The following is a 12,183-nucleotide window of genomic DNA, read 5'->3' on the forward strand; positions in this document are numbered from 1 at the left end:
ATGTCTGACCAGGAAGCAAAACCTTCAACTAAGGACTTGGGGATATAAAAAGGAAGGAGAATACATTAAACTGAAAGTCATTGGACAGGATAGCAGTGAGATTCACTTCAAAGTGAAAATGACAATGCATCTCAAGAAACTCAAAGAATCATACTGTTAACGACAGGGGGTTTGATGAATTTGCTCAGGTTCCTCTTTGAAGGTGAGAGAATTGTGCATAATCACACTCCAAAAGAACTGGAGATGGAGGAAGAAAATGTGATTGAAGTTTATCAGGAACAAACGGGGTCATTCCAGGATTTAGATATTCTTTTTATTTTTTTCTTTGCCCTCAATCCTTTTTTATTTTTAAAAATAATTCATTAGTAATGTGATGTTCAAAACGGAATTGAAAACTGACACCCTATCTCTTTAAAACATTAATTTTGAATTCTAGTGCCCCTTATTCATTATCCCTTGTTTTCATTGTGCTGATTTTTGGTGATCAAACCTCAGCCCCTTTCATATTGCCCCTTCCTTTTTAAAAATTACATGTGTGTGGGGCGCCTGGGTGGCGCAGTCGGTTAAGCGTCCGACTTCAGCCAGGTCACGATCTCACGGTCCGTGAGTTCGAGCCCAGCGTCAGGCTCTGGGCTGATGGCTCGGAGCCTGGAGCCTGTTTCCGCTTCTGTGTCTCCCTCTCTCTCTGCCCCTCCCCCGTTCATGCTCTGTCTCTCTCTGTTCCAAAAATAAATAAAAAACGTTGGAAAAAATAAATAAATAAATAAATAAAAATTACATGTGTGCACAGAGATGCCACCTTTTCCAGGACTGTGCATTTTCAGGCTTGTGATAAATAAGATTGACCAATGCAAGTGTTCGTAATGACTTTCCAGAATTCTGAAGTTCTAATGTGTGATTGCTTCACCCCTGGACTATGACCTTCTGTGGGAGATGGAAGTTTTTCAGAGAACTGAGCTGTGGAAAGATGACCTTTCCTTAAGTGGAAGTTCCTTTTAAAATGTGAGGGATGGGGGCACCTGGGTGGCTCAGTCGGTTGAGTGTCTGACTTTTGATTTCGGCTCAGGTCATGATCTCATGGTCATGGGATCGAGCCCTTCTTTACAAAATGGATGAAACTTAAGGACATCATGCTAAGTAAAATAAGCCAGTCACACAAGGACAAAGGCTGTATGATTCCACTTATGTGAGGTGCCTAGAGGAGGCAAATTCATAGACACAGAAAGTAGAATGATGCTTGCAAGGCGCATTTAGCACAGAGCCTGCTTGGGATTCTCTCTCCTCTCTCTGCCCCTCCTTGGCTCACGTGCAAATGGACACACGCACACTCTCTCTCTCTCTCAAAATAAATACATAAACGAAAAAAAATTCAGGATCTTGACCAAAAGAAGAGAAATATCAGCCTGGAGTTGAGATGACAGAGATGGTGGGAGTAATGACTAACTCCAAAGGTGGCTTCACTGAAGAGAAAGCATTTTAAGATAAAAGTCTTGTTAGAAGATCCCAGAAAAGTTATAATTTTCATTAGCAGTTAATAAATTTATTCATGCAGAAGTGTATTCAACAGAAAAAATCTATACATAAGTTACAGGTTTTTACTAAACAAAGAAATGAATTATAGATTTTTTTCAAAAAGCCAATTATTATATTATAAATTCAAGAGCAAATTGAAAGAAGTATCCTCCGTTAATTAGAAAGTTGTGTATTTGTAGTAGAAATGATAGAACAGAGACATCTTGGCAATTTAATATTTATTTAATATACAAGGAACTACTAATGTACCATAGAATTTAGTAATATGTACATGCGATTTTTTAAAAAAGGTATTCTACTTTAAATCAATTTGAATAGCTATTAATCTGTCATTCAACATAAAATTAATAGTACTTCATAATATAAAACTGACATGTTTTCCTGGTATTACGTTTATTACATTGTTTTATACATTTGGGATTTTCAGGTCTCAGAGGTACCTGAAGAGGTAATTCTACTTGCCAGGTGTACGATGAGTTAGGTCTTCTTACCTTTAAAAAAAAGCAGCAAGAATCAAAATATTAGTAAATAATTTTGGACAGTGTATTTTTTTCTTGGAATAAAGTTTCAGAATGTGGAATACAATAAATGCTCTTGGCTTTTGAAAAAAATAATGTATAATAAAATAATGGAAAACCATTTTTTTTTTTTTAAAGAAAAGAAGAGAGAAGAGAGGGTGGGAAGGAATGAGGGGAGGGAAAGAGCACAGGAAAGGGGATAGAAGGCCAGTGAGAAAGGAAGGTGAAAAAGGAAATATATCCAGCCAAGAAGTTTCTCCTTTTCTGGAAAGTAAAGTGTCCTCTCCTCAGTTCCCAAAGGCCCCCATCTTGGGACTGGCTATATGCCACCTTGTGTCATTGTTATGTGTATGTTTTGTAAACTCCCACTCCATCCCCTGCTGGATAGAGAGCTCATTTGGGAAAGAATCTTGTCAAATTCATCATTTTCTCCTCCACAGTACCTGGGTTTGTGCCTTCACTTAGTAGATGCTAAAAAGATATTGATTGTTTGACTATTATAACTTGAAAAAAAGTTCTCCAAAACTTAAAGGGACAGGCAGCAAATCCTGTAATATCAAGCTTAATTATACACTGACCTGCTAACAATGTCCCTTATGAATGATAATTTAGAATTAAAATTTAATTATTCTTTAAGATTGATCATATTACCCAAAGAGAATGTTACATGCAGTTTTAATTGTGCCACTAATTTAGAAGATATTAAGCTACAACCTACTTAACCATTCTCTTGTTTTTAACCATTAAGATTGTTTTTAAATTTTTACTATTTTAAATAATTTTGCAAATACAGATTTGAAGGATGGGCAGGGGACTCTTTATTGTTATTTTTTTAAGTATGTATGTATGTATGTATGTATTTAGAGAGAACAAGCAGGAGAGGGGCAGAGAGAAAGGGAGAGAGAGAATCCCAAGCAGTCTCTGTGCTGCTAGCCCAACTCGGGCTTGAACTCACAAAACCAGGAGATGGTGGAGCCGAAATCAAGAGTCAGCTGTTCAACCAACTGAGCCACCCAGGTGCCCCTCAAATAGCTTTTCCAAAAGCTATTTTCAAAAAGGCAACAACAATTTGTGTTCTTGCTAATAACATATAAGAATTCCCATTTCATCACACTCCTATCACGATTTTGTATTTTTTTTAAAAATTTACATGTTTGATAGGCATATGATGCTATCGTGTCTTAATTTTTATGTCTGAGGTTGAACATATTTTCCAAGTATTTTAAAACTAGTTTTGTTGTTTTTCTCTTTTATGAATCATCTATTCCTATCAACAAAGCATGTTTAACCTGGCACTCTGCTTACCAATTTTAAAAGTGTTTCTTAAAATGCTGCACAGCTTTTGCCAGCACGTAGCTAATGAAGTTAGAACTGTCATCGCTGTCTTCAGGAGGGATCTTGAGTGTGAAATTGGGAGAAGGCAGAATGCTCAAGTCTATCATTGTTTCATCTTGTTTGGGAAAATTCCCTTCGTGAACATCTGGAACCACCTAAGAAGAAGGATTATACAGTAAAAGATTACTAAACCCCAATGCACATTCAGGATTAACTTAATACCACATTAGTCAGGATAGGCTAGGTTATGCTGAGGTAACAGAGTAGCCCCAACATCCCAGTGGCTTCATACAACAAACATTTACTTCTTGCTCATGTTACATGTCCATTTCAGGGGCTCTGTATAGCCTCCAACATTCAGGACCCTGGTTGACACTGGCAGGTCATCTCATGGCTGTAGCATGAGGAATGCATGGCTTTCTTTGTGCCCCTGGCAGACACGGAGAGTGTATAAGCCCTGCACTATCTCAGTCTAGAAATAACCCTTGTCAGTTTTCTTCACATTTCACTGGCCGGGACTTGCCACATGGCACCATTTAACAGCAGGAGGAGCTAGAAAATATGAGTGAGCAGACAGAATATTTGGGACAGAATATTTGGTGAGCGCTACCATCAGAGTCACAACTATTTATGTGACGCACCAAGTTTTATACTGTATTTTCCTAGGAAATTTACAATTTATGGTTGTTATGTGATTTTGGTGAGAACCAGTCATCTGAAAGTCATGGCGGTTACTCTCAATGAATTCCCAAGTGCACATACTTTGATTTTAATAATTTAAATGAAACTGTACTGACATGCAACTTGATGTAACCTTAAGAGAACTATTTTTAAAACATTTTCAAATAACCTCCTTATCAAAAAAAAAAAAAAACTAAAGCAAAATCTTAAGAAGCTAAATAAAACTGATAATTTCTTAATTCTAGTATGTAAAGAAATAGCTAACATGATTTCTCCCAGCTCTTTTCCTTTTGGTGAATATAACCCACATAAAAACTGCATAAAGCATTTTTGTCTAGTTTAATAAATAATTATAAAGCTAACACCATGTAACTACAACCTAAAGGGCATAACTTTTTTTACTTGCCAGAAAGTTTACATACTTGTATATGCCTCTTCAGTACTTGCTGTGTTATGGCTTTGCACTTTCTGTTACTTGATGAAATAAGAGTTGTTTTGATAAAAATAACTTTTACGGGTAGTTCGGCAAAGTGGTTAAGTCCAGAAATTCTGGAGAAATGCTGCTTGGGTTTAACTCCCTGTTCTACCACTTGCTAGCAGTGTGACCTCAGACAAGTTGCTTAACTTCTCTGTGCCTCATCTGAAAAATGTGAAAAACAATACCTTATAGGATCACTGAGAGTATTAAACAATTTGGTGTATGGAAACAGTCCTTAGAACATTGCCTGACACATAGTAAGTGCTCGTTAGTGACAATGACTATTAGAAGAATTATCACTGAAAACCATAATTTTATTTTATATGGAGATTTTTATATAGAACTGCTTTTGTTATCAATATAAAGAATTTTAGGTAAACCTATTAGTGTTACCCAGAGACACTAGAATGGAAACAAACTGCAGCATAGAATGGAAAATACTGACGATTATGAAAGCAATTAACTCTTGGCTGTAACTTTCTAAAGACTGAAAGCACTACTCAACTTTGTCTTCAGATTTTATTCTTCAAGACAAGACCTTTTCCTCATTAGCTGAAAGTGTGTGTTTGTAAGAATGATCAAGTATACTGAATTATTTTACTCCTCTAGAGTATAAACTAGCTGATGAAGGAAATAAGTCAGAGAATCAGCCGGGTTGGGAGAGTGACTTTCAGAACTGTTTGACTGTGGTCAACAGTTACAAATACATTTTTACATCATGACTCAAAAATACACACTATATATATATATGCATACACTCATATTTACACACACACATACACACACATGTAATGGAAATGGAAGTTCCATGATATATGCATATGATTTGTTAAGTACACTGCACTCTTTCTCCTTAGTCTGCCCTATTCTGCTTTGTTTTGTTTGTTTAATGTACTGGATGTGACTCTCTAAAGCTATATCTCAAAACATTCAGTTTGAAAGAGACAGATGTATTAGGACACAGAATGTCACATATGTCAGATTCTCTGGAAACAGAGCCTGAGACTCTGACAACAGCAATTTATTAAGGGTGCCTTCAGGTGAAACTTTTTGGGGGATTAGGCAAGCAACATAGACAAGAGGGAGAAGCTAATCTAGGATGTGGCTTCAGGTGACCTCTGGCCTCAGATGCAGCAGGGAGCTCTTAAATGGCCCCAAGGGCAACCCTTTGGAGAAGGGTTGAGGAGAGGGTGAACAGTTAGCAGCAGCACCAGCCAAAGTTGGTAAGAGGATCCGTGGCAATCTGAGTAACGCACTGACATTCCACACTGCACAAAATATTGCCTCTTCAGTTGCTGTGCCCAGTGATTTTTGTATCCAGGTCTTTTTAGGAATCCACCGATACTAACCTCTTCGGGAGTCACTAGCCTTGTTTGTTAACCTAGTGTGGGTTGTGGGAGTGAGGGTAGGAGGAGTTGGTCAGAAGAGAAATTCAGTCACTGTTCTATGTTATGCAACAGGAGCTATTGATTGAATGTGGGAAACATGGCATAAAGTGCAACTTCAGATGGCACTACGTTTTGATGTAAACATAACTCTCAAGGTAAGTCAGCAGCTTTTTGTTTCAAAAACTATTGAGAGCTAAATTTACAAAGCCCTTGCTTTGAGTAAGGAACCTATACTAACTGCCTTACAAACATCAGTTTTGAGTTAGCTGTTATTATTTCCATTTTTTCAAGTGGAAAAACAGACCTAGAAAAGGTATGGAACTTTCCCAAACTTACTCAGCTGCTGAGTATCAGGGTCAGCATTTGAACTCGTTGCTTTACCTGTAAGTCTTATCTCTCCAAAACTGCACTGATCAGGTTTCTTCAAGGTTACTTGCATAAGTTAATTATATTCCTATAGCTTTAAGCAGAATTGGCCATGTCTGGATTAGAAGATATTTTGCATTTTAAGTTGGTTTTCTTTATAGAATTTCTTATTTCTTTTTGTTTGTTTTTTAACTTGTTTTATTTTTTTATTTTTTAAAATTTACATCCAAATTAGTTAGCATATAGTGCAACAATGATTTCAGGAGTAGATGCCTTAGTGCCCCTTACCCATTTAGCCCATCCCCCCTCACATAACCCCTCCAGTAACCCTCAGTTTGTTCTCCATATTTATGAGTCTCTTCCGTTTTGTCTCCCTCCCTGTTTTTATATTTTTGTTTCCCTTCCCTTATGTTAATCTGTTTTGTCTCTTAAAGTCCTCATATGAATGAAGTCATATAATTTTTGTCTTTCTCTAATTTCACTTAGCATAATACCCTCCAGTTCCATCCACGTAGTTGCAAATGGCAAGATTTCATTCTTTTTGATTGCTGAGTAATACTCCACTGTGTGTGTGTGTGTGTGTGTGTGTGTGTGTGTGTGTAGTGTGTGTATATATATATATATATATATATATATATATACACCACATCTTCTTTATTCATTCATCCATCGATGGACATTCTCTTTCCATACTTTGGCTATTGGCTATGATAGTGCTGCTATAAACATTAGGATGCATGTGTCCCTTCGAAACAGCACACCTGTATCCTGTGGATAAATGCCTAGTAGTGCAATTGCTGGGTCGTAGGGTAGTTCTATTTTTAGTTTTTTGAGGAACCTCCATACTGTTTTTCAGAGTGGCTGCACCAGCTTGCATTCCCAAGGAATTTCTTATTTCTAAGGACCATGCACTACATTGTAGCAGGTCAGCCTGAATACAATCATGATGGAAATATGAATATCCTCCTACAGCTTGTTTTCAAATGCAGATGTGCTTAATAAGTGAATTAACAGAAAAAATATCAATGTATGCACATGTAATCTCCGTATCTGTTCTTGGGTCTCTCCATTACCTTTATGGAGTTGAAGGTGCTCTCAGTTCCTGGGGTCTGGTTTGCCAGTTCAGTCACCCAGCCAAATTGCTCTCTCATCTTCTCCATCAGATATGTGGTGTCCTCCAGGTGATGCTGGGTCATCTGGAGAATCTGGGCATATTGCTCATGGGACACGTTGACCAATCTGAGGGCCTCATCTACTTTTGTGTGCAGTTCAGGTACATCGGGACAGTCTAGCAAAGAAGAACGTAACATGGTAAAGGAAAATGCCCATGAAATTTGGAGTTGGGTGATGTGGGTTTAAATCCCAGCCCTTAAGCTTTCTATTTCCAGGCTTTTGATCTTGAGTGAGTTTTCAATTAGGTAAAATGGTTATGAATGAAACAACACTGTAAAGTGCTTGATCACAAGACAGTCACATATTGGTGATTTAGCAAATGTTCCTTTTCCTTTTCCTCCTTTTGGTAATGTCTCTGAAGGTCATTTGGGCAACTCACTGATATTCTGATTGGGACACAAGGGAGACTGGGCCTCCCTGCCACCTTGAAGTTGAGTGTGGCCATCTTCAAAGTGATGTGTCTCACTTCTGGAGGAAGCCTAAAGAACAGTTAAGGATTTATCATGTTCCCCTTCCCCTGATGGCAGAACTAGTTCTCTTCCATATAGTGGAGGTATCAGGCCTTCCACTCAAACTGTAATTGACACAGCACAGAGTGAGAAATAAACCTTTGTGCTTACAAGCCACTGAGATTCTGCAGCTGTGTGCTATATTGCACAACAGCCCATCTGAACTGAAACAGGATTATAGAAATTAACATAGCTGTGCTGATGAGCAACTTGTTTGATATTGTGTAAAGATTATCTGCAGACTATGGACGAGTCTGTGTTAGGGCATTTGGGACCGTAAGAGGTTGTTGTTATGGAAAAAGACCACAGACTTTCTACACTGTGTCTTTTCCTGTTTACTAAAAAGCCATGCCTTCAGGAAAATAGGGGTAGGAGAGAATTCACCAACCAGAGCTGGGTGACTACCTCATCTGAGGTCTTATACATCAATTTGTAGGTTTCTTTTTGGCACTTAAAATATAACCCGAGATTCCCTGGCATCTCATACTTTTTCAGAAATCATTTTGAGATCTTTAGGAGAAGGAGACCCTTGTACTTATAAGGAAACCAACTTGTAACAGCATACTTTTGAAAAGTGATTCATGAAAACATTTTGAAAACAAAGGGAGTTACAGTTAAGATATACTATACATTTGAAAGGAGATTCAGATATTCTTTTAAAATGTCTTCATGTGCAACTTCAGAGTTGTTAACTTTTAGAATAGTAATATAAATATATAGATTTTAATTATGGGGGAAGAAGGTGGTGATTTTCCTCATGATTTAGGCAAGCAGAATTCTACAAGGGACACTCATTTCCTCTTTAAGAGATCACCAGGAAAAAAGATTCTCATGGAACAAAGGTGAAACTTCATGCAAAATACAATCACACAGGAAAGGAAAAAGTAAAACTATATTCACAGATGACATGATCTTGTATGTAGAAAGTCCTAGGAATACATACATACACACAGAAAACTATAAAAACTAATAAACAGTTCAGCAAGGTTGCAGAATACAAGATCAATATATAAAAATCAGTTGTATTTCTATATACTATGAACAAACCAAAACTGAAATTAAGAAAACAACTGCATTCACAATAGCATCAAAAAGAACAAATTGCTTATGAAAAAAAATTTTTTTAATTTTTTAATGTTTATTTTTGAGAGAGAAAGACAGAGAGAGACAGAGCATGAGCAGGGGAGGGCAGAAAGAGAGACACAGAATCTGAAGGAGGCTCCAGGCTGAGCTGTCAGCTCAAAGCCTGATGTGGGGCTCAAACTCATGAATGGTGAGATCATGACCTGAGCCCAAGTCGGACACGTAACCCACTGAGCCACCCAGGCACCCCCCCCCACCCTTTTTAATGTGTATTTATTTTTCAGAGAGACACACACACAGAGGATGAGCGGGGGAGGCCAGAGAGAGAGGGAATGCTCATGAAAAAAATTTTAAGTGGAGGACTTGTAACTGAAAACTAAAAAACATCTTTGAAAGAAATTAGAGAAGATTTAAATAAATGGAAAGGCACGCTGATGGATTGGAAGACTTAATATTGTTAGAACGGCAATACTCCACAAATTGATCTATCGATTGCCGAATTTCCTTTCTGCAGAAATTGGCAAGCTGATCCCAAAATTTATATAGAAAGGCAAAGGGCCCAGGATAACCAAAAGAATCTTGAAAACGAAGAACAAAGTTGGACCATCACACTTCCTAATTTCAAAACTTCCTACACAGTACAACTGTCAAGACAGTGTGGTATTGGCTTTGGACAGACATGTGGATCAATGGAATAGAATTGAGAGTCCAGAAATAAACCCTACATTTGCTGTCAATGGATTTTCAACAAAGATGCCAAGATAATTCTATGGGGAAAAGAACAGTCTTTTCAAGAAGTAGAACTGAGATAACTGGATATCCAACTGTGAAAGAAAGAAGTTAGACTCCTCCCTCACACCATATACAAAAACGAACTCAAAATGTATCAGAGGGGCGCCTGGGTGGCTCAGTTGGTTGAGCGTCCGACTTCAGCTCAGGTCATGATCTCACAGTTTGTGAGTTTGAGTCCCGCATGGGGCTCTGTGCTGACAGCTCAGAGCCTGGAGCCTGCTTCGGATTCTGTGTCTCCCTCTCTCTCTGCCCCTTCCCTGCTCATGCTCTGTCTCTCTCTGACTCTCAAAAATGAATAAACGTTAAAAAAAAAAAAGTATCAGACACCTAAACATATGAACTAAATATATAAGTCTGTTAGGTGAAACTTAAGTATAAATCTATGGGATCTTGGATTAGGCAATGGTTTCTTAGATATGGCATCAAAATACAAAAATAGAAAAAAAGAAATAGACAAATTAGACTTTATCAAAACAGAATATTATCGTATTTCAAAGGGCACCATTCCAAAAGTAAAAAGGCAGCACATGGGAGAAAATATTTGTGAATAATATATCTGATATGGGTTTAGTATCTAGAATATATTAAGAACTCTTACAACTCAACAATAAAAAAAAATAATAACATGGGGCAACTGGGTGGCTCTGTTGGTTAAGTGGCCAACTCTTGATTTCGGTTCAGCTCGTGATCTCACAGTTTGCATCCAGCTCTGCACTGACAGCATGGAGCCTGCTTGGGATTCTGTCTCTCCCTTTCTCTCTGCCCTTCCCCCAATCATGTTCTCTCTCTCTCTCTCTCTCTCTCTCTCTCTCTCTCTCTCTCTCTGTCTCTGTCTCTGTCTCTCTTCCTCTCTTTTCCTCTTTCTCTCTCTCTCAAATAAATAAACATTAAAAAAATAATAAAATTAAAATATGGGCAAAGGATTTGAATAGGCATTTCTCCAAAGGAGATACACAAATGTTCATACGGTAGATAGGTTTCCAACTGCAAGAGAGGAAGGACAAGCTTTAATTTACAAGCATGTTTCAAGTCTGCACTTTGGTCACATTTGCCAATGTCTCATTCACTAAGGACAGACCCATGGCCAAGCCCAGATTCATGGACTGGAAAAGCAGACTATCTCTTGATGGCAGAAACCACAAAATACTGTGGCCATTTTGTTTTTAATCTACAATACATACGTTCCCTTCTTCCTTGGAGAGGTCTCAATTTATGCCTATTGTTCTTAAGTAATTATTAATATTGCCTATGTCACATTCAAAGGAGATCTAATTTAATTGATAGTTATATGGTCATTTAACAAAGTGGGCAGGACACAGAAGTTCTTTGGTATAATTCCCATGTGCCTACCAACTATATTAAGAAATAAAATATTACCTAAATACATGAAACTCCCATTGTGCCCCTTCCACATTAAAACCTCTCTGTTCTCTCAAAAGGAAACTACTATTTTGAATTGTTATATCCAATACCAGTAATAGATATGGAAAAAGAGGAAAATAGTCACTTACAGAAAATCTGTTTAAAATCAAGGCCAGGGGCACCAGGGTGCTCAGTTGGTTAAGCAGCCAACTCTTGACTTTGGCTGGGGTCAGGATCTCATGGTTTGTGAGTTCAAGCCCCGTGTAGGACTCTGCACTGATAGCACGGAACTCGTTTGGGATTCTCTCTCTCCCTCTCTGTCTGCCCCTAACCCGCTCATGCTCTCTCTCTTTCTCAAAAATAAATAAATATTAAAAAAGGATCATCTATTGTATAAATAAAAAATTAAAATCAGGACAAAAATGTATGGTAAATAGTGGAAAAACAAAAAGATTTATGATCTCTTGGAAAATATTTATCAAATATAAGATTTATTTATTATAAGATTTATAAGATCTTATATCTATAATTATAGCTATGTACATAGTCTTAGAACAAGGAAAGAATCAAATATTGATTAAAGAGGCAAAATTATTGTTTGACAAAATGTAGAAGGGTTGTTTGTAATAGAAAAACATGGAAACAACTTAAATACACTTAAGGAGAATGGGTAAATTGTGATATGCCTACAGAGACCAACACATCAGTGAATTAATGAATCAGAACATGTATTCATATGGCTAACTGTCCCAAACTATACTGTATAACCAAGCTGCAAAAGAATACATAAGCAATATATTTACACTGTTAAGAAAAAGTATCCAAAATTTGGAAACAAGGCAGAAGAATGGCTGCATGTTGGGGCACTGGATGGCTCAGTCAGTTGAGCGTCTGACTCTTGATTTCAGCTCAGGTCATAAAGCCTGCTTAAGATTCTTTCTCTCTCTCTCTCTCTCTCTCTCTCT

The 12,183-nt window shown here is 37.6% G+C and overlaps 1 protein-coding gene and 1 pseudogene across 2 annotated transcripts in view; one reads left to right on the forward strand and one right to left on the reverse strand.

The window, feature by feature from the left end:
- On the forward strand, positions 1-306 carry LOC102965353 (annotated as a pseudogene).
- A 1,603-nt stretch (positions 307-1,909) lies between these two features.
- CLUL1 (clusterin like 1) overlaps positions 1,910-12,183 on the reverse strand; it is a 36,373-nt gene continuing 26,099 nt past the window's right edge. The window contains exons 7-9 of one of the 2 annotated variants that reach the window (XM_007075941.2): positions 7,373-7,587; positions 3,357-3,541; positions 1,910-2,024 (exon numbers count right to left, since the gene is read on the reverse strand). In XM_007075941.2, coding sequence (XP_007076003.2) covers positions 3,362-3,541; positions 7,373-7,587 — 395 coding nt within the window. In that variant the 3' untranslated portion in view covers positions 1,910-2,024; positions 3,357-3,361. Of the gene's footprint in view, positions 2,025-3,356; positions 3,542-4,489; positions 4,708-7,372; positions 7,588-12,183 lie in introns of those variants that run through there. The other variant, XR_006209963.1, reaches the window with a different exon arrangement.

Source organism: Panthera tigris, chromosome D3, assembly GCF_018350195.1.
Source record: "Panthera tigris isolate Pti1 chromosome D3, P.tigris_Pti1_mat1.1, whole genome shotgun sequence".
Taxonomy (NCBI): Eukaryota; Metazoa; Chordata; class Mammalia; order Carnivora; family Felidae; genus Panthera; species Panthera tigris.